This window comes from Grammomys surdaster, unplaced genomic scaffold (assembly GCF_004785775.1).
Source record: "Grammomys surdaster isolate TR1022 unplaced genomic scaffold, NIH_TR_1.0 126035, whole genome shotgun sequence".
Taxonomy (NCBI): Eukaryota; Metazoa; Chordata; class Mammalia; order Rodentia; family Muridae; genus Grammomys; species Grammomys surdaster.
Window position 1 is genome coordinate 4,398,900 of NW_021620848.1, and position 21,609 is coordinate 4,420,508.

Genomic DNA, 21,609 nt, shown 5'->3' on the forward strand with positions numbered 1-21,609 from the left:
TCTCTCTCTCTCTCTCTCTCTCTCTCTCTCTCTCTCTCTCTCTCTCTCTCTCTCTCTCTCTCTCTCTCTCTCTCTCTCTCTTTTGTTTTGTTTTTTGAGACAGGGTTTCTCTGTGTAGCTCTGGCTGTCCTAGAACTCACTCTGTAGACCAGGCTAGCCTCGAACTCAGAAATCCACCTGCCTCTGCCTCCCAAGTGCTGGGATTAAAGGCGTGTGCCACCACCGCCTGGCTTTCTTTTCACTTTCAATGCCCAGTCTTTCTTAGTTTTAACCTGTATCAGGTGACTCAACTTTCTTATCGGAAAAGTGGGCCATAGTTACATACATAACTTGATCTTAAGTTACCTTTTTTTTCTGTGAATTATATTGTTTTAAGCTCAATTGATGTGTTTAATAGGTTTGTTTTCTAGATACTTAAACTCACTTTAATATACTGGTTTTTCTTTCTATTGAGATTGATTCTAAACCAAGTTTAATTCTGCCAAAGAAAATAAAATATGACAGTTGTTAAGTAGGTTAAAAATAGATTTTACAGAGGAAGTATTTCATTGTGCTGGTGGTAAGGAAAATACCTCAGTGTATAATTGGACCTAATTTTTACTCCAAAATTTATTGCCAAGGATCCAGCGAGGGATGAATGGGTGGGAAATTACTAAAAGGAAAGAAACATCAGGGACAATAAAGCAGTATTTCTGACTAAACAAAAGTAGAAAGATTTATTTTCTTTTAAAAACGTGTGTGTGTGTGTGTGTGTGTGTGTGTGTGTGTGAGAGAGAGAGAGAGAGAGAGAGAGAGAGAGAGAGAGAGAGAGAGAGAGAGAGAGAAAAGAGAGGAGAGGAGAGGAGAGGAGAATGAGGAGAGAGAGAGAGACAGACTGATTGTATAGGTGTATACACGTGTGTATGTGGGGGTCAGAAGAGTGCATCAGATGCCCTTTTTTTGTTTGTTTTGTTTTGTTTTTATCATTTTAGGCTTTATTCTCTTGAAGTGGGATGTATTCCTGAACTATGCTGGAAGCTAGCACGTGTCATCTATTCCTCTTGTCTCTGCCCCACATGGAGCTGAGATTATTGGTATATGTAGAATATTGTGCTTGTAACATGAGTTCTGGGATCCAAACCCAGTCTTCCCCATTGTACAGCAAGGAATTTTTACTACTGAACCATCTGTTCAGGCCTAAAGTAGCAGAATTCTTTCTGAGGGCAGGCCAGTATAATTGGACATCATCTTTGTGATTGTGTGATGTTGTGAATGATTAGATAGGAACAGAACTGGCCTAACTTAGCAGGATTCTTGGTGCAATGGGCTACTGAGAATAAGGATCAAAGGTGGAGCCTAATTAAAAAAAAAACAAAATCCAGAAAAGACCCAGAGAATCGGAGCTAGAGTTTAGTCAAGAAGAGTTTTTACCAATTGTAGAGCACTGAGAGCTCTTCACTTCTGACTGTAGCCTATGGTAATTATACTCTAAGAAAGTGTGTGATAGAAAATGACTTGAAATTTCTAATTAGTCCTTTCCTTAATTAGTTAACTCTCCCTCTAGATTGAATCAAGGTCTTCATGTATGCCAGGCAAGAGCTCCACTTATGAGTTATGTGTCTGCCTTTTTTCTGTTGTTGTTGTTGTTCTAGGGATTTATTTATTTTTATATGTGGATAAGTGTTTTGCCTGTGTGAATGTATGTATGCTGGTCCTTGAAGTTAGTCAAAAGAGTACTGGGTGTCCTTCAACTAGAGTTACAGGGGGTTGTAGGCCACTACATGGGTGTTGGGAGCCTAACTCAGGTCCTCTGCAAGATCAGCCAGTCCTCTTAATGGTTGAAGCTCTTTCCAACCCTTATCTGTAATTTTAACAGTTACTTGATATCTATTTGTTTTCAAAGTGGATACTGAATTTGACAGTGGTAGTGCATATAGCTATTTAATCCCAGGACTCAGGAGGCAGAAGCAGGTGGATCTTTGTGAGTTGGAGACCAGCCTGGTCTATAGAACAACTTCCAGGGACAGCTAAAGCTACACAGAGAAACCCTGTCTCCAAAAACCAAAAACAAACAAAAAGGGAAAGTGGATACTGTATTTCCTCAAGGGATAATACATCACTTTTATGTACCGAATTGTGTTGCTGTTGTAACTTATGTTAATAATAAGCAAATGACTTAGGACAAGTGAAAAAAGTAAAGAAAGAAGTGGTATTAAATAATTAGCATTTCACATTTAAATTATCTATGTTATGGTGGGAAGCATTCTCTCCCATGCTTTGTGATTCTAAGATTTGAATCTAAGGCCTCATGATCTCTAGGCCAGTGCCCCAGTTCTGAGCTACATCCCTCTGTATACCTTTATACCAGAGGAAACACGCCCCATTATTGGTGATACTTGGCTTTTGTACTGTGGTGGGCATTATTAATGGTAGTTTTGTACTGCTGGCTCTTGTCCAGGGTGAGGTTTTTCAGGGAGAGCATTATTTGCAGGACTTAGCGGAGCAGGTGTTTTATTTATAAGATACTGATGTCACTAACCAAGTGATGTTAGTGTACTTAATGTAAAGTGCTGTCTAAGTACTTTTAGAACCTAGGATGCTAAAAGGAATTCCTGGCTTTAATGCCACATAAACACAAAGAATTATGATGAGAATGCTAGGTCCTCCATGTATGATAAACCAGATGAGTTAATTTCAAATTTGCTTTGTACAGAGTTCAATTTAAGCACTCTTTTTTTTTTTTGGTTTGGAGTATTACTATTTTATCTATACAGATAAGATATTATATACAGATGCTATTTTCTACAAAGGCTTTATTTGGCTGTGTAACAGCTTTTTGAGTCACCTGTTAAGTATAATTGGAGAAATATGACATTGCTTATATACTCAGCAACTAAAAGCTTACCTTTTAGACCCTAACCCTGTATCTATGGACATACTGGTTCAATTAAAGGCTTAGAGAATAGCTCAGTTGTCAGCATGTATGTAGCTTGGCAAGGCCCTGAAATAAAGTAGAAAGGCTTTAATTAATAATTCACAAAGTAGTATTAACTTACTTTGAAAGAGATTCAAAAACATACTAGTGAATGTAATTATTTCTTGAGGGATACAGTATCCACTTTGCATTTTTGTTTTTGGTTTTTGGAAGCAGGGTTTCTCTGTGTAGCTTTGAAACTAGCTCTGTAGAACAGGCTGACCTTGTTTATTATAAAAGCAGTGTAATCTGGAAAGAGAGCTCAAAAATGATTTTCATGTGCCTTGCACACACATGCTTGCATAGAAGCACAAATAAGCAGTATGTGAAAGCTTTGCTTCAGAAAACTGAGAAACCCCAGAACCAAAAAACCCAAGTCTTCAGAGAGATGGAGAGAAATATAGTTGGAAACTGATTTGAAGGTAAAACACAAACACAATCAACCAAATACAACAAAACAAACAATAACAAAAAAACCTCTCAGATCCATTCTTTGGCCAGTTTTCCTTCATGGTTGTGTCATAGAGTTTAGAGATCAGCTGATCCAATCTTTATCTTTTCCAGATGGAGAAATTGAAGACCAAGAGGAGAGTGATAGATAGTATTAGGCTTTCAAGTCTTCTCTTTCTAGTTTAATTTTTTTTTTTTCATGTGCTGTTTTTCATTGGGTGAGCTTGACTATGCTGTATGTTCTCTTTATCATTGACCTACAGATTAAATGAAGCAGCAGCCAACTTTAGGCTTGCATTTCTTAAGTCTTAGGCTAGGTACTCTAAGTATGTGTTCCCATTTTCATGTAGTGCTGCTACCTTGGAGTGTGGACTGGAGTGAATATATCACCATCCTTATTCTTCACAGGTGTTTTAGTAAACTGTTACAGACTCTGAAACTTTTTATCTCAGAATTTCAGCTATCCATTTTCATCTTTGGTAACTGAATAAAAATGTTTTAATGGCATTTGTACAGGTTTTACAGGCAATGGGATACCCAACAGGTTTTGATGCAGATATTGAATGCATGAGTTCGGATGAAAAATCAGATAATGAAAGTAAAAATGATACAATATCTTCAAACTCAAGCAATAATACTGGAAATTCTACAACTGAGACCTCCAGTACCTTAGAGGTATACTTGTATCCTTTTCTTCTTTAGAATACAGTAGTGTGAGTGCTATGGAAAAACCTTAGAGATGTGGAAAAAATAAGTTTTTCCACAGAGAGGTGCATATTACTAATATTCTGCTTTATTTCTTTGGCTGGTGCTTGATATCAAATCCTAGATCTTGTGCACATTAGGCAAACACTCCACCACTGAGTCATAGCTGGAGTTCTCTGCTTACTTTTTTGTTTTTGAGCCTGAACTGCTTGTAGTTCAGGCTGGCATCCTCCAATTCCTGTGTAGCGTAGGTTGATATTGAACTAGTAACCCTCCTGCTTCCACCTTCCAAATGCTAGGATTATAGAGCATTGCCACATCTGGGTGTTTGACTTTTATTCTGCCAGATTTGTTTTCCTATGCAAAAATACATACACTTTAATTTAAAACACATACTGGCTATGGAAATACTTCTAGAATGTCATAATGTTATGTATCAAGAATAACACTATTAACGGAAGGATTAAAAACTTATAAAAACTAGTGGAGGAAACAGATTTTTTGAGGTGTCAAGACAAGCTAGGGTATATATAAGTTACACAAGTTCACCGTTTAATGTGTGACTCCCACAGGGAGTGTAGACTGCCTACTCTGTGTTTCAGAATAAGAGTTAGTCCTGGATTGTGAACTAGTGATCCCAGATAATAGAATGGGATGAATGTAAGTATTGAATATGTACAGTATATTGGGAGGAGTCTATGTTAACTGCATTATCTCTATAAAGAATTGGCTTTGGAATAATAGAAGTCACATTTATATTTTTGAAGAAATGTTTTTTGGGGATAAGGAATCACATACATATAGACATACAGAGGGGAAAAAAAAAACTGCAAAGTGAGATTTCACCTCAGCAGCCTGAAACAGAAGTCAGTCTCTTTCTTGTGTTTCTCCAGCAGGCACCTACTCTGTAACACATAGTTTTACAGTGATGAGTCCAGGGGATGGATGCCTTTATTGTTATTTCTTCAGAATCTATAGTTTAGCCTGTTGTTTTTACATTAGGTGTCTTCAGATATGTTTAGAGGGACTGAAAGGCTTATAGAAACACTGCCTCTCACATGTAAAACTGAGAGTTATTTCTTGCATACCGAAAAATAAAAAAAAAAACCTTCAAGGCATCAAACAAATTGCTGTTATTGTCTCTGCTTTGTTAGTTACCTGCAGTGTCAGGACATGATCAGTTATAGCTCAGTCCTTAGAGTTTGAATGAGGCAGTCCTCCTTCAAAGGCAGACTGTTAGGTGACTACAATATTTACCCTTTACAGAGTTTTCCTTACCTATGATAATGTTTTGCTATCAGGTGATTGATTTTACCTCTTAAATGTTTTAAAGTAGAATTAATGAGTTTACTTTTTAGCATAATTATGTTAAAAAGAAATTCAGTGTTCAACCTCTCTTCCCTGTCCCTTTTTAGGTAAGAACTCAGGGTCCTATCCTCACAGCAAGTGGCAAAAATCCTGTGATGGAGCTCAATGAAAAAAGAAGAGGTCTCAAGTATGAACTCATCTCAGAAACTGGTGGAAGCCATGACAAGCGCTTCGTAATGGAGGTGTGTACCTAGATATATGCCCACCTTACTTTTCATTCCACAGACATGTCAGATAGTAAAAAGCATTTTAGACTTCCATTAGCTTTTATTATTTTAAGAACACTATTTGGCTTAAAATATTTTCTTCCTTATGATGTATTTTTTTAAAAAAACTTTTCTTTGTTCAGATTTATTTTACTTTATGCTTTGCCTGCATGTATGTATGTGTGTCATTGGTCTGCCTGTTGGATTCCCTGAAAGTGAAGTTACAGATGGTTGTAAATCGCAACATGAGTGTTGAGAATTGAACCTGGGTCCTCTGCAAGAGCATCAAATGCTCTCAACAGCTGAACTGTCTCTGTAGCCGTCTGATGGTTTTGAATTAAAACTACACAGAGGGAGTTGTTAGAGATAACTGTAAAGTGCTGTTTTTAATTTCAGGTAGAAGTAGATGGACAGAAATTCAGAGGTGCAGGTCCAAACAAGAAAGTGGCCAAGGCAAGTGCAGCACTGGCTGCCCTAGAGAAGCTATTTTCTGGACCCAATGCGGCAAATAATAAGAAAAAGAAGATCATTCCTCAGGTATGATATGAATTAAGCAACCTTTGTAATAATCTCAAATTTCCTATTTATTTCTTCTTTTACTATCTCCTTAAATTTTATTTTTTTAAACTCAGTACTTGGGAAGTTAGGTGGGTAGATAGATTCCTGTGAGTTCTAGGCTAGCCTAGTGTATGTACATATCAAGTTCCAACCAACCAGGGTTACATATTTATTTTTGTCTTTCTGAATGTATGCCATATTGTGCAGGTACCTTTAGAGCCCAGAATAGGATGTGGGATTCCCTGAAGCTGAAGTTGCAGATGTTATAGGCAGCTGTGAGCCATTGGACGTAGATACTGAGAACCAAACTCAGCAGTAAGCTGAGCCATTTCCATACTACCATCATATTTTTAGTTGATATATAAGGTAATGGGTTTCATTATGACACTTTTATACATATTTGTCATTGTACTTTCTTTTTTTTCCCAACCCATTGCCATCTCCTATGATCCAATCCTCTTCCCCACTGCTGGTACCTTTCCTTCTTCTAAATGTTCTTACTTGCATACCATAATGATGTAATACCCCTGTGTATGTGTATACACATACCCATACACCCATCACATTTTTTATCCATTAGTCTGTTGATGGACTTCTATGCTGATTCTGTATACTAACTATTGTAGATGCTACAGCAATAGATACAGATGTACAAGTATCTTCGTAGTATACAGACTTAGAATTTAGAATCCTTTGGGTGCATACTTAAAGGAATGGTATAGCTGTGGTACATATTGTAGTTTTATTTTTAGTTTCTTGTGGAACCTCTATATGATTTCCTTAGTAGCTACCAAATTTTTATTATCAGCAGTGAATATTGTTTTAAAAATATTTGTTTTATGTGTATGGGTATTTTGCCTGCGCATATATATATATATGCGCAACATGTGTATACCTGGTATTGTGGATCCCCTGGAACTGAGTTATAGGCAGTTGTGAATCGCAGTGAAGATCCTGGGAATGAATCTGGATCCTCTAGGGGAGCAGCCAGTGCTCCCAACTGCTGAGCTATTTCTTCAGGCCCTATGAATAATGATTCTTCATCTCTATCTTTGCTAGAATTTGTTGTTTTTATACATGTTGTTAGAGTGGTAGAGTAGTACTGGTGGGATAAATCTGAGGACCTTGGGCATGCTAGGCAAACACTGTATCACTTATTGACACTTCTAGCCCTGTTGTCTTGACAGGATTTTTTTCTGATTTGCATGAGATGAAACCTCAGTGTAGTTATTGTTATTTTCTAATGGTTACGAATGTGTTGAACATTATTTTAAACATTTATGGCCATTTATATTTTTTCTTTGACAACTGTCTATTCAATTCATTAGCCCATATTACGGGAGGTAATAGATACGAGGCCTCTAACTGGCTCCCTGCTTAGCTGCCAAGTTCCCATACTAATGGCGGCTACTAGAGGGCTGCCTGGCCTCATCCGAGTGCCCTCATCTCAGCAAGCTCTCCCTCTGGGCTGGAGCTCCTGAGTTCCCTTTGCAGCCACGCCAGCACCACGAAATGACCTTCCATCCCTCCATCAACCACCACATTACCCATCGCCTGGCAAAATCAAAACTCTTAATGCTTATAGTTAACCAGTGGATTTAATATATCAGTAAAATCTCAACACCCAAGATGCCCGCCCACACAATTAGACAAGTTATCCCAACTATCCTAACCTTTTGATATACATAACTACCTAAGACTACAAAAGCCACTTGGGTTCATGTCTGCTGCCATTTTCTGCCTCCTTTCTCTCCCTGTCTTCCCTTGCCCGCCCTCCCTCCCTCTCTCTCTCTCTCTCTCTCTCTCTCTCTCTCTCTCTCTCTCTCTCTCTCTCTCTCTCTGCCACCCTTAGCTCCGCCTCTCTTTTCCCTATCTAATCATAGGCCTCCTGCTGCAGATAGATTGGACAGGGAAATTTCTGCCACAAACCTATGTTTTTGAATCTATTTTTTTTGAATTTAAGTTTTAGAATTCTTTACAAATTGTTAATAATTCCCTGTCTGATACATAGTTTGCCAAGACTTTTCTCCCATTCTGCACATTGTCTTAGACTATTTATTTCCTATGCCATTGAAGTTCCTTTTTGAGTTTCACATCATATACCCCAGTCTCACTCATCTTGCTGCTCCTTCATGTCGGCCTTTTGCCTTGCAACTTCCTTTAAGTAAAACAAACAAAATAAACCAAAGCATAGAAAACATCTCATCATGGAAGCTGTAGTGTGTCACAGTTTGACCTGTGATACATTCCTTTGTCCTTCACTTGTTAATGTTTATTGCAATGAGTCATCGGTCTGGTTTGAGGTCTCTGGCTTCTGTCACACTATCAATATTAGATCTTCATCTAGCCTCCTCCTGCTTATCCTGTTGTTGCCCTATGTTATGGAGAACCTTCAGCTTTGGAACACCAAGACTGGCCCTTTCACAAGCCTCATCGCTTCATGGATGGTCAACTCCCTGGATCTGGGCCTGGGTAGTAGCTGAGCTGGTCTGCTCGCTAGCTCTCCCTCATCTACTCTTACCAGGGCAAGCTTTCCAGCACTGCCCTGGCTGGGCCACCCAGTGCCACCATAGGCAGAAGACAGAGTTAGCTCTCTCATGCTTAACCCTCGGGACTGGATTACCTGTCCCCCTTTCCACCAGGCCCAGCTTGACTGTGCTGCCCAGGTGAGGTTCAGGGCCTTCTCATAGCAGGCAGATGGGACCAGGGCCAGCTTGTCAAGGCCAGCACTGTCTAAGTGCTGCCTCTGGTGAGAAGAGACCTCCTTATCACTGACCTCAGAACAGCAGCCAGAGGTCCCAGTCCAAGGCAAGTAAGGTGGAATTTTTTTTTTTAATCAGTAAGAGATGTTCAACTTTTTCAAAAGCACTTTCTGTATCTATTGAGATGATCCTGTGATTTCTGCCTTCAAGTTTGTTTTTGAGCTACTTTAGCTTTTTGTAAAATTGTTTGTTTGTTTACTAGCTTTTTTCCTAGGTAATGTTTCTCTGTGTATAGCCCTGGCTATCTTGGAACTACCTCTTTATAGACCTTGCTGGCCTTGAACTCTGCCTCCCAGGTGCTGAGATTAAAAGCAGGTGCCACTACCACCCAGCTGAAATTATTCTTAATGACTGGACACCATTTTCTTTTGGATAGGTTGTGAATAATACGTATTAAGACAGTATTTGTCTTTTCAGTGGACTTTTTGATTTATGCCCATAATTTTATGGGGAGTAAAGTCATTGTTGGTATAGTGAAGAATGGAGGAGATTTGGGTATTATAGTGCTATGCCCTTCTTCAGGTGGGAGGTGAGAAAGGACAGAATGTGTGCAGCTAATTATATACACTAGCACAAGGATTTTTCTACCCTTTTGCTTTTGTAAAAATGTCACAGAGACATTTTTAGACATGAGGGGAAAAGATAATGTGAGTATAAAATATAAGATAAATTGTCTTCCTCATATTGAGTGCTTTTGGTAATACTAATGTCTGAATACATTGTGTGATAGAGACACATATGTTAAGTATTTAAACCAAAAAAAGGAACTTAGTAGTATGCTTCTCAGAGTGTTTATAATCCTGTGATCTGAAATGTAAGATAAACAGATAGACAACTGAATAAAATCATGGAAGTAATTGCTTGTTACTGTAGTTCCCTATTGTTAAATCAGTCTTCCTCCCTCCCTCCCTCCCTCCCTCCCTCCCTCCCTCCCTCCCTCCCTCCCTCCCTCCTTCCTTCCTTCCTTCCCTCCATCCCTCCTTCCCTTCCTCCTCCTCCTCCTCATCATTATTATTTTCTTATTTTTCCATTTAGCTTTTCTTTGGGTGGCTGGGTTGGTTAGTTAGCTGGTAGATGGGAATATTTGAAACAAGTTCTCACTCCACAGCACAGGCCAGTCTCTCTTAACTTGTGATCCTGCTGCCTTAGTCTCCTATGTTCTGGAATTCTGGATGTGTACCACCATGCTTATTTTTTCTATTTTTTCTTAGATGTCGGTTATCATTTATTTTTTTTATAACTATTTCTAGCTGATTAGATAGTGTGGGGGTTACAGAAGAAAGATTGACAGTGAGAAACTGCGTAGCTTTTTTTCTGTTTTTTTTGAGATTATAGAAGATCTACATCTAAGGTGATAGAAACAGGACAATCACCAGGCGCGCGCGCGCTCTCTCTCTCCCTCTCTCTCTCTCTCTCTCTCTCTCTCTCTCTCTCTCTCTCTCTCTCTCTCTCTCTCTTCCCTCTGATGCCTAGCCTTAATAATTGTAGTTAAAGTGATATTGCTGGTACATGGCAAATGGCTTTTCTCAGTAGGTGTAGTTCCTCCCAGTGTATCACTATCCAACTCAGTTATAAGACAAGGTGGGCTAGTATGGTTCCCACAATCCATAGCCACTCTGTATGTTACAGGGTGGGAACTATTATTTAAAGAAAGCTTTTCTGGTTGAACTGCGTAGACTTAGAGTGATAGCAGTGTTGTGCATTTGGTAAAGGAGCTTAATCCACTAGAGAGCCTTGTTAGAGTTTTTTAGATTTTGAGTCATAGAAACAGTTGGACCTGTTACATGTTACACTGACTTTGCAGCCAGACCCCTGCCACCATCCCCAGCTTCCCTTTGTACTCCAAAATGCTATATGTTCTTGTATTAGAGCACAGATTACTTTCCTTGATTATAAGTATCTTTAAGGGTCTCCTTCAACAAAAGAAGAGTAGGTAATTCCCATTAGGTAGTAGAAAATGTATTCTCTTTGGCTTGAGATCTAACTTGAAACTCTAGTACAGTGAGATTGACTGCCTTGAGTTCTCTAGGGCAGTCTCGCATTCTCTTAGAGAGGTTGAGGGTGCTCTCTTCACCAATGACTCCTGTGATGGGCTTAAAGAATCTGCAAATAGGTACAAAGTAAGAACAACAGCGATTTTAATTTTGGTTGTTTTAGATGTCCTGTGTGTTAAATTGATATTCCAAGTCATCTAGCTAGCAATTGAGTAATCCAGGGCCCAGAGAGGTGAGTGCTGGTGGGGTCTCTTATTCAAGTGCAGTAACTTCTCCATAAACATTCTTAGATGGCAGGTGATACTGACTCTTCATGGGTCTATCTCACTAGGATGGGGAAAGCATAAAGGCAGGAAGAGGGGACAGCTGGCCCAGTGTTGCCGCAATCAGGAAGCAGAGAGCAAGGGTAGATTCCTTTTTAAACCAGGGCATCCTGTGGCAAAAGGCCATGGACATTTTGTTGAATGTTTCATCCACCTGGATAGTTGTTTTGTATTCACTTAAAAAGTAGGATCATGTATATTTTAGATAAGTAGGAAGAACATTGTCAACTTGGTTTATTTTTGCCATATAAGACATCTTACACTTCCTTAGTAAATTTTAGTATTTCAAAGCCTACATTCAGGGACTGGAGCAGTGGCTTAGTAGTTAAGAGCACTTGTTCTTGAAAACAACTTGCATTTGGTTCCCAGAACCCACCTGGTGGCCAGTTCCAGGAGACCTGATGCCTTCTTCTGACCTCCACAAGCACCAGTCATGCATGTGGTGTGCACGCGTGTGTGCGCGCGCACACACACACACACGCACACACACAGACACACACAGACAGATATGCTTGCATGAATGGCATGCTTACAAAATAAATGTTTATTCTAGGTTAAAGTATTTATTAATTGGCTAATGAAGTCTGTTAGTAATAACATAAATTAGATCTATGTTGAGTTATTCTGCAATCTGATTACTTTGATTACTTGGAGATAGACTGTGTCTTTTTAAAAGAAAATCCACTCTGTTTTAGAAAATTTCCACACTAGAAGCCATAAAATTTATGTGCTTAATACAAGAAATAATGTTTTGTGTATGAAACCTGAAAATGACTTTGGGTGTAATTTAGCCACTCACATTTGTGTATTGAATGTTAACTGTTTCCTAGGTAACCCACTAATGAAACATAGTTACTCAAATATTTTCATAATACATTGGTGCAGAGAGCACATTCTTCAGAATAGTTCTTTAAGGTAGGTGTCATGTCTGTTTTGCAGATGGTCAACTGAAGAGTCTAACCATAGATGTCTTACTGTCACAGATGAAGCCCCATAGTTGATGAGAGGCAGAAAGTTCTTTTTCTCCATGATGAAATTATTATTGTTGTTATTACAGGCAAAAGGTGTTGTGAATACGGCAGTATCTGCAGCAGTCCAGGCTGTTCGGGGCAGAGGAAGAGGAACTCTGACAAGGGGAGCGTTCGTGGGAGCTACAGCAGCTCCTGGATATATAGCTCCAGGTTGGTGCCACTTACTAAAGATCAAATGGCCTCTTTGATTACAGGCCTGAAGAATAGCATTTCCTCATTCTCTAGAGTTCTATGTGGTCTCTGGAAATACTGCACATGTGTAGGAGTGTATAGAACTTCAGAAGGGATCTGCTGAGTAACTATGGCCTTTCTGGAGGGAAAAGAATCATAACTGACCTTGGATGGAGGAATATATTTTCACAGAGAAGAATTTAAAAGCTTTTCTACAAATTATGGTGTTTGGGCAGCAGAGCAGAGTGTATTTTGTGGGGATACCATATCAGAATTGCTATAGAGTTTTGAATTTCTTAATAAAGACGAACCTGAGTAAATTAGCGTTTATGAAATTCAGTATTTGAGAATAGTCAAAGAAATACAACACAAAAAAGAGAAGTATGTGTGTATGTATTAGGGGGTGTGGGGTAGACACAACTTACTTATCAAGAGCCTGTTATATTTCAAGTATTCCCATATAAGTTACTTTACATGTTTTTAATCCTCCATGGATTAATCCTTAATCCTTCAGTGGAGGTTAGTTTACAGGTAAGGCAAGACAGGTCTGGGTGAAGTAAGCAGCAGAGTAAGGACTTCGATGCAGGTAATAGCATTCCTGAAGCTGTTGGCCTTTTTGCTTTACCACATGTCTTGTGGGAGAGCCAGAAAGCCACCCACTTCCTGCTTAATGTTCAAATCCATATGTTGTTTTAGCCATGAATATCCAGGTGCCTTATTAAAGTGACATTCTTTGCAATGTTGAAGTGAAAAATTTCACTTGACAAGCCATTTGTATTTGTTGACCAAGACGAGGTTTATATGAATATTGGGTCTTATCTAGTCTAAGATCTCTCCCTTAGAATTGCTTCACTGTACATGTGTTTGCCATTTGGGAAGTATTAGGAATGATGTCACTTGGAATAATTAGTTCACTTTGTTTGCATCCCTGGATGAAATGTCTTACAGTTTTCTTGATTTGAAACACACCAGACAAGATCGGGCACACTCTGGGTGAAAATGACTTTGGGCTAGGACAGGGAAGTTGGCTCAGATATTTTGGTCATCCTGATAAGCCCTTAGAAACAGTGATCATGGGAGTGTTCATGGAATTTTGTTTATTGCCTTGCTTGTTCTTTGACTATTTGTGTTTATTGTCTTGCTTATTCTTTGACTATTTGTATCTATTGTATTGCTGGTTCCTCAACTAGAACTGACTTTAATATTTGCATGTAATTAAAATGGTATAAAAGCAAAATGGAAGAGCAGGGGTGGGATTTGGGGGTTCTAGGGAGGGGAAATTGGGAAAGGGGATGACATCTGAAATGTAAATAAATAAAATATCCAATTAAAAAAAAAGAAGAAGAAAGAAAGAAACACACCAGACATAGATTTTACTCTTGTTCAGCTTACATTGTGGAAGGTGAGGCATGGTAGTAAGCAAGTAACCAAACTTAAAACTGTGAAGAGTCTGAGGGAGGATAATGAACATAGTGTCAGGAGAATGTAAGAGAGTACACTTGAGATAATCTAGTGAGTCCATGAAGGCTTCCCTGAAGAATTGACACTGGAGTGCAGTGTGGAGAGTTAGTAGGTGTTCACTGAGAAGGCTGGCATGAAAGAGCAAACTCCATGTGCAGAGACTCACTGTAGTTATAGGCATTCTGATTAGAGAAATGAGGCCTTTTCATAGGCAATAGTTTATTATTAGAGTGCTAGCACAATTTCTAGGAATTTCCTAAATGTCAGAAAGCCCTGAACATGTCAGAAAAGTGTGCTTTATACAGTTTGGCTTCTTTATTTCCTATATGAGGTTACTTAGATTCTGGTCTATGGTTTTGATTTTGTCTTTAAATCTTAAGTACAGTGGAAAGTCATCAAGAGTTTGAAGGAGAGAACAGAAAAATTAGATGTTATTTATAAATATTCCTCCTTCTATAAGGTAAAGGAGAAATGCAAGGGCATAATCGGCATAATGGCACAAGCTTTGAAGGCTGTTGTAGATGTGCTACGTGTGGAAACTGGAAGATGGGTAGATGTGAACAAATACAGGAAGCAGCATTGTTCATAGATGAAGTATTTAGACTAAAGAATAGAAAGTTTGAAGGGCACTGTCATGGTTTTTCAGCTAGATAAACTAGGGGTTCAATTGTCCCTTTTCATGGGATAAAGAATACTAAAATATATGCGAAAGGAAATAGGCATGGACTTTTTTTTTTATTCAGTTTGTGTCTAACATTAAGATACTTTTCTGTACTTTCTTTATTGAAAATTAATAGCTTTAGCCTTACTTGGTAATGGTTATTTATTGAGATTAGCCTGTATTTTGATAGTGTGTTCCTTTGGGGCTCAGTCTGGTAACATCTGCCATTGCCAGATCTTCTGCTATTTGCTTCCTGCCTGAGGGTTATGCAGCTGTGTTTAGTACAGTGATGATGAGAGGGATTATGTGTGTTTCCTGATTGCCAGCTTTTATTCATAAATGGTTTTTGTCTTAAACCATTACTTTGACCTCTATACAAGGCCTGTCTCCTGAAGCTTTAAAAAAAAAAAAAGAAAGAAAGAAAGAAAAAGAAAATAGTTTTTTATTGGACTAGAAATTAACTTTAGATTAACCTAGATCTTGAATGAATTTTTGTCATTTGTTCTGGGGATTGGCATAGGTGTTTTTACATCTACTTTAACTTTCTTGCCCATTTAGCTGCTATGATAACACTGAGTCTCAGAGAGTCTTAGTGGCCTGATCAGTGACCAACTTCACTTGTAACTTTATTTCTTTCAGGAGGTTTTAGTAAAATCTTTGACATTGTAGCTTAAGGAAACAGCTTTTATTCCTTGGAATACATTTATAAAATATGAAAACTAAAGTTTTATTTTGCCCTCTGCTACTGCTTTTCTTATGTTTATTTTAGCTGTTATTGTGCCCTCTTGAAATCTATAGCTTTAGTGTAGACTGTAATTGAGTGTACTGTCCCCAGTCTAATAGTTTAAAATGTAGTGCAAAGTGAAAAATAGTCATCTCTCTGGCATACACTTTAGTGCTTTATATATATTAAAAAAACTGAGCAAAGGTTACTGAGATCTAGCCTGTGGCCTAGTGAATGCTCAGGGTCAGTCAGATGAAGCAAGGAACTGATGTTTGATTGAGCATGATACAATACAGGGAAAAAGAGGAGGGAATATATCAAGTTACCAACTTTTAGGGAGAGACTTTGTGTTGGGGCTTGGTAATGCTGAAATAATGTACCTTATCACTGGGCTCATGACCTGACCCATGCATTCTCTTTAGTGGCATTTCAGGCTACAGTGTGCTCTGTCACTGTTTTCTTAAAGGAGCCATGGAAATTCCTGTGTTCCATCTTTGGGAAATTGGTAATTGTAATGGTTCTAAGTATTATTTTGGTTAACAGTTGTTTATTATGTTAGGTTTAGGTGACACAAAAATAAGATTTGATCTCTGCTGCTTTAGTGGGGCATGGAGACAAGTAGATAAATTATGGTACAGTGTAGAAGTACAGATGGAGGAGAAGGAGGAGGAGAGAGAATACAGATGAACAGAACAAGAACAGAGGAGGAGGATAAGCAAAGTAAGTTAATGAGATCTGTGCAGGTCACAGTGTGAGGCTTCTGCAACTAAGTAGGACTAGGGCTGCTCTGTAGGGTGTTCCTAGCCTTCCAGAGTCTGCAGTTCTCCAGATGGTGTTTGGCAATTGGGTCTGGACTGATTGCTGCCTTCTTCTTTACACCAGGTTACGGAACCCCATATGGTTACAGCACAGCTGCTCCTGCATATGGTATGTACACTTTCTTACTGATTCCTCCTCTTATCAAATTTGTCACAGCAACTCAAAACATAGTTTGTAACCAGGGTTTCATTCAGTAAACAAGTTGTAGGATCTCAGATCTGATCATTCAAGTGGCCCAACTTAAATTTCCTCTCAAAATGCCACAACCTTGTGGTTCTTGGTTTGGTCGAAGTTGCTCTTCTCTCTGCTTTGCCTGATTGGAGAACTGCTTGTTCTTATTGCCTGTTTCTGACCGTATTGAAATTAAATATTTGAAGTAATTCTTCTTACAGCCAGCCTATACTCCATTCAAAGGCTACTGAAGGGCCACACCTCCAGTTTCTAGGCCAGCCACCTGCCAGTTACATGGCTACATTGTTTGTATATAGAACTTTATGAGTGTGGGTGATTTGAGTGAAGAAAAGAAAGTCATCACTTCAAATTTGTACCCATTAGTCTTTGTTATACCATTTGTTTTGGGAATAGATAGATGTTATTGGTCCCACAGAGATGGGTTTCGTTGCCAGTGTTACCTGTTCCTTTTGTAGAAAGTCAGTAGCTGATGCTAGAAAATCCTAGGCCTATTGCTTTTTTTTTTTTTTTTTTTTGTCAATATAAAAAATACCAGCAGATATGTGAATGAACCCTAATGGCCCTTTGGATAACTTTTGAATGAGGTTTATGTGGCAATGGCGGCAGTAGGTTTGGAGTCAGTGATATGCTCTTAGACATTTTTCATAACTCAGGTGCTGTATGTTACGGAATCAGCCATCTATAGGATGCTTGTCAGTGAGAAAAGAGAGCAAAGGGTGCTCGAGAGAGAGAGAGAGAGAGAGAGAGTGTGTGTGTGTGTGTGTGTGTGTGTGTCTGTCCACACAGCCCCAACCAGGTGTGCATGCACATGGAAGGCAAAGGTCCTTCATGCATTGCTATTTGTGGCATGGATCCTCTACATGAGTTCAGACCTTCACATTGTGCCTTTTTCTCTTCACACATCAGCTTTACCATTTTTATTTTGATGACAATTATAGGTCCTTAAGACATTTCTGTACTGAAGTGTAGAATTTGAGTAGTTTGGCAAGGTTCAGACATGTGCAGGAAGTTTTGTTTGGGCAAAATTCAGAGCCTAGACTTAAGTCCTTTGCCTGGTTGTATCCCTTGGCACACTCATGTGGCCCAGGCTTCTCCATATTCTGAACTATAGTAAATCCCAGATATGAGAGTTCAAGTATTTGTTTTTAACCTATATTTCCTTCTGAATTTAGACTGGCTCTTTTTGTTTCTACCATTGGCATTTGCCCTTTCTCTAGCTTCTTAATGTCCTGAACACCTCATCCTGACAAATTGTGGCTAGGTGGTTAACCCAAACAGAGCACACTTGACTTACTTGCTATGCCCGAGTCTGTGTGTCAGTCACAAAATAACAAGATGGATTCTACTAAAGCATTGCTAGAGACCTTTTCTTTAAAAAGTTTGGTTTTTAGACTCTTCAGTTACATCCATGTTTTTTTCTCAGTCTTTTTAATTTTTCTTTTCTAGTCCTTAACATTCTTTCACCCTGTGGCCTTTGAGCCTCAGAAGGCGCCTCTCTTCCATGTGCCATATAACTGACTTCCAAAGCTGGTGACATTTGATGCCCCATTTTTCACATAAAAGATTTGGTTTTTAAATGTTACTGTGATGCAAATCTACTAAAACAGTGCTTTATTTTGGCTGTAAGGTAAATATGTCTTTTGGCCTTTGTAAAGCTGTTGCATGTGGGGTTATCTCCCTCTGATCATCTGGTGCTCTTGAATACCTGCTGTTGCTGCTTTGTGATTTCTCCTAGGGTAAACATCAGCATAAAGGCAGGGGCAGATTTCAAATCCTCCTTAGTATGCAGGAGTTTGTGAGGCCACAAGAACGTATTAATTACAAATTAAGTAAACAATTAATCTTTCCAGATTTGCCATGCCAAATTAATGGTAGCCACTGAGAAGACAAACACCTGGTGGTGTCTTGATTGAAGCTGTCTTTCTGGGAGTTGAGGCCTACACAGGAAGCCTTATATCTTGGCATATTTTTTCCTTTAATACGTCATGTGCCATATGCATTTCTAGAGTCACTTTAGGACAAAAATGTTCATCACTAGCATTGCTTTAGATCTTTGAAAATTCACGCCTGCTTACTCAGATGTCATTCTGAGTATCATCCTATGATACAGGCTTTTTACTTTAGAGCAGAAAACATTATGTATCAAGATAGAAGAACAATTGATTTGTGAGAGACTTGTGGGCCTCTTCCAATATGGTATGAAATGGACTGACTAATCTGGAAATGGTTAATGATAACTACTGTAAGAATTTTTAACCTGAAATTTTTATTGGAGTCCTCTCCGTTTCTTTTCTCTGTAGGTTTGCCCAAGAGAATGGTTCTGTTACCCGTTATGAAATTCCCAACATATCCTGTTCCCCACTACTCATTCTTTTAGCAAATGACAGAAGCTCATTCCTATTGAACAACAATACAGTACAATGCAGAATGTTAGAGAAAAAGCCTTTTTATCCTGCTTTCTTTGAACACATACTTACTTGATCAAAATTATTTGTAAAGAACATCTTTCCTACTTTTTGATTTTAACAAATGCAAATTCAGTTCTCTAAAACTTGAAAACAAACAAAAGAAACCAGTTCTGTGAAACGGTACCTCATTCCTGGAAATAACTTATACCAGCCCCTTCGCTGTAGGGAAGTCTAGCAGCTCAAAGTTGACGTTTTCAGAGAGTGTCAGATTATGTAAAGTTAAATTTGTGAAGGATGTATAGAGTCTCAACACTGATCACAAATAAACTGCTTTGTTGTAACACAGAGTACTGCCTGGTTCCTGATGCAGTCACCGATTGGTAGCTGAGTGATATGTGCTTGCTCCAGGGCACTTGAATTTGGGCTGTAGTTATTTTTTTTTTTTTAAATACAGCAGAAACTTTTCATTTAAACCTTAACTTTGTAAATAACGAAGTGTGTAATTAAAGCCAATAAAATATGGGTTTGAATATTGTTTTAGCTTATTATTTTTGATATGTTTTGGTATCAAATTTCAAGGAATTGAAAACTAGTAATAATTTGGCCCTAGAAACCCATTTATTTGTAAGCAAGCTTCTAAAACAAAGCAAAGATGATTTCTCAATCTATTCATTTTGTAAGCTCTTTGTACTCCAGTTGTACAAGGGCGACCCCATGATAAGGTTACATTCTGTTATCCCAGCATTGCTTATTAAAATGATGGCACCATCTAAAGATGGGGAAGGAGGATTGTGATTATTTTAGTTTACGAATTTCCAAGTTAAAAAAAATAAATTAATCAATCACCCTCTTTTGTTCTTGTGGCCTTCTTCACTCTGTAAGACTCTGTGTTCACTCCTTGACTTTTTCCATGTGGATAGATGATTAGCAGGTTTTTTTTTTTTTTCGAATTCCTTGAAGAGTCTCCTTTCCTCTTCTTTGATATCAGAATCTAAAGCAGCAACAGGATCCCCATAAAAACTCGCTCTCTGATTGTCCCAGTTCTTGTTGAGTGCTGCTGTGAAAAGTGACAGGTTTCAGCCATGGGTCAGCATTTACTTTTAAGACACCTGATTATACTGGTGGAAACTGGGAGCCAGTAACATTGTGCTGTTCTGTAAAGGGTGCAGACCCAAGTCTTCCCCTGCATTCTCACCGTGTTTGGAAAGCTGATGATGTTACTAGAAGGTAATGGTTTCATTAAGGTACTCACCCCCATTCAGAGTGTAGTCCTCTGCAGACAAGTCACTATTCTTAAAAATGACTTAGGAAGTAAATACTTTTCTGTTAAATTCCTATTCAAAACCAAGCAGTGCCCATCACTTGACAATGGTCTTAACTAAACTTACATACCAGGCTCCTTTGGAAGCAAGCGAAGGCGAGATGAGCCTGAGGGCACAAGTGCTACATTGCTGCTCAGATGTGTATTACATAATCATTTGTTCCTTTCCTTGACCTTTGTTTTCTACTTGTGGTGGGTGATACTTTAATAAAACCTTGTCACTTGCTGAAAATAGCTTTAACTTGTCATTCTCATCATGTGTGTTAGTGGCAAGACATAATGGAGCAGGGCCCCTTTCAGCTGGGAATTTTCATGTTCATTGATTTGTTTTGCTGACCTATGGATGAAACAGAGCCATCACTGAGAAGAAAAAGCATGGCTGCTAGTGTCCAGTTTTTATTAATTAAATATTTACAATGGTCCTGTTTTTGAAATACTATTAATTGGCAGTTGCAGTTGTATTGTTATTTGAAATTGATCATCAAATTTGGACTCTAGGCTGGAATCTGCCTTGAGATTTCTCTTTAGAAAAGACTTTTGCAGTCTCTGACTGTGCTTCGTAACTCACCCCCTCTCTGATGGAGGAGGAAGCTGTGCTGTTCTCCAACATGATGGCCGTCATTTCAAATGGTTCCTACCGAGTCTTCCCCCTTTCTTCTTAATTTTGTTGTTTGTTGGAAGTTACTAACCATGTTGTAAACCTGCCCAGTTGCTGCAAACTTTTACATTTCTCTGCTTTACTTAAAACAATGGAGCTGTTGACCCTATGTTAGAATTGGTAACCATGCAAGTTCAACTGTTAAAATTCTGTAATGAATTAAGTGTCCTCCCACCTTTTGCCCTTCCCACCCTTCATTTTGTAATGAAAATTCCACTTACAGTTGAAAGAGCAGAGAAATATAAATGAAGCTCTTAGCTTCGTCCAGTTGTGTGAGATTAACGTGAAGCTCTGCTTCTCTGCTCTTTTCTCCACTGTAGGTGGTTTTTTCATTGACAGCCCCTATTGCCAGCCTCTGAGCGTCGCACCATTTATTATTCACTTGGGCCCTCAAGATTTCTTCTCTGACTTCTAGAACCATCAGGTTGTCTGGCTTGAATGACAATTTTATATCTTGGTCTTAAGAGCAATGTGACCCCTAAGGCTTTCCAGCTTTCAGAGTGGTGACTTTAACCCTTTTTGAAATTAATGACTGAGAATTTTAAAGAAGAGCAATACTTTGTCCAAAGCCACGATGTCTGTTTTAAAGCTCTCCTTTTGGACATGTAGCAATATCTAGATGTAAGCCCTTTAATGTAGCTCTTGTCAGGGAGTTTACAGATCAATGTAGAATTTAGAATCTGTGTGAGCTGTGCTATCCTCTGATACTTTTGAATCGTTTTTAGCACATAACTAGAGCTTTTACTTTTCTGACTGTGCCAGCTAGCAGTATTATAATTCTGAGACAGGTGTCCTCCTTAAGCCATATCTTTTGGTGGGGGCTGGCGCTTTACCAGAGGTGTAG

General features: G+C 38.7%; 1 protein-coding gene across 2 annotated transcripts in view; it reads left to right on the plus strand.

The window, feature by feature from the left end:
* Positions 1-19,133, plus strand: part of Strbp (spermatid perinuclear RNA binding protein) — a 112,932-nt gene extending 93,799 nt beyond the window's left edge. For both annotated transcript variants that reach the window (XM_028754652.1, XM_028754653.1), the window contains exons 13-18: positions 3,920-4,078; positions 5,524-5,658; positions 6,079-6,219; positions 12,377-12,500; positions 16,250-16,294; positions 18,679-19,133. In XM_028754652.1, coding sequence (XP_028610485.1) covers positions 3,920-4,078; positions 5,524-5,658; positions 6,079-6,219; positions 12,377-12,500; positions 16,250-16,294; positions 18,679-18,755 — 681 coding nt within the window. In that variant the 3' untranslated portion in view covers positions 18,756-19,133. The remainder of the gene's footprint in view (positions 1-3,919; positions 4,079-5,523; positions 5,659-6,078; positions 6,220-12,376; positions 12,501-16,249; positions 16,295-18,678) is intronic.
* Positions 19,134-21,609: the final 2,476 nt, after the last annotated feature.